Source organism: Meleagris gallopavo, unplaced genomic scaffold (assembly GCF_000146605.3).
Source record: "Meleagris gallopavo isolate NT-WF06-2002-E0010 breed Aviagen turkey brand Nicholas breeding stock unplaced genomic scaffold, Turkey_5.1 ChrUn_random_7180001955561, whole genome shotgun sequence".
In the NCBI taxonomy this organism is placed as follows: Eukaryota; Metazoa; Chordata; class Aves; order Galliformes; family Phasianidae; genus Meleagris; species Meleagris gallopavo.
Genome location: NW_011216318.1, coordinates 1 through 716, shown reverse-complemented (window position 1 = coordinate 716; position 716 = coordinate 1). Strand labels below are relative to the sequence as shown.

The following is a 716-nucleotide window of genomic DNA, read 5'->3' as shown; positions in this document are numbered from 1 at the left end:
TATTGGGGGCGGGGGGGGGCAGCTCAGAACCCCTCCCCCTGCAGCCCCCGCAGGCGCCGTGCCAGCTGCAGGTCCTTGGGGTACAGCGTGACGCGGCGCGCGTGCAGCGAGCACAGGTAGGCATCCTCCAGCAGATGCACCAGGAACGCCTCCGCCGCCTGTGGGACCCCTGGGCACCCCACAAAGCAGGGAGGGATCAATTCCCACCTCCGGGCCACCCCATAAATGTCAATCCTCCAAAACAACCCCCGGAATACCCCTAAAACAACCCCTACCCCCAACTTCCCTCCCTAAAACCACGACCTCAATAACTCCACACCTCAAAAACCTCCACCCCGCCCCCTAAAAACAATCCCCAACCCCAAAACACTTCACAGCCAAAGACCCCTCCCCAAGCCCCAAAGAGACCCCAGGCACAAGGGTAGTTCCAAAATCCGCTTTCCCTTCCCCCAAAAAAAGACCTTTGGGGCACTACAAAGCCCCCCAGCTCCGCCCGAAGTGTCCCTCAGATTATGGGGTACCCTAAAACACCACCCAGCCCCAAACCATGGGACCCTCCAAAACAAATCCTCCTCCCCCAACCCCCCCTCCCCCCCCAAAAAAACGACTAAACCCCATAGGGCCCCCCACCTCCTGTAGGGCCAGTAGGGCCATAGCCTGCCACTTGTAGTCCACGCCCCGCGTGAAGAGCAGGCAGATCTCCCGCACCTGGGGGG

The 716-nt window shown here is 61.2% G+C and overlaps 1 protein-coding gene across 1 annotated transcript; it reads right to left on the bottom strand.

Moving 5' to 3' along the window:
* Nucleotides 1-10: 10 nt before the first annotated feature.
* CENPA (centromere protein A) lies at nucleotides 11-708 on the bottom strand (the record flags this gene model as incomplete). The annotated part of the gene is given in 2 exon segments (XM_010728188.1): nucleotides 11-158; nucleotides 631-708. Coding segments are annotated over 2 exon segments (213 nt in total), but the record flags the coding sequence as incomplete, so codon positions are not given.
* Between the last annotated feature and the right edge of the window lie 8 nt (nucleotides 709-716).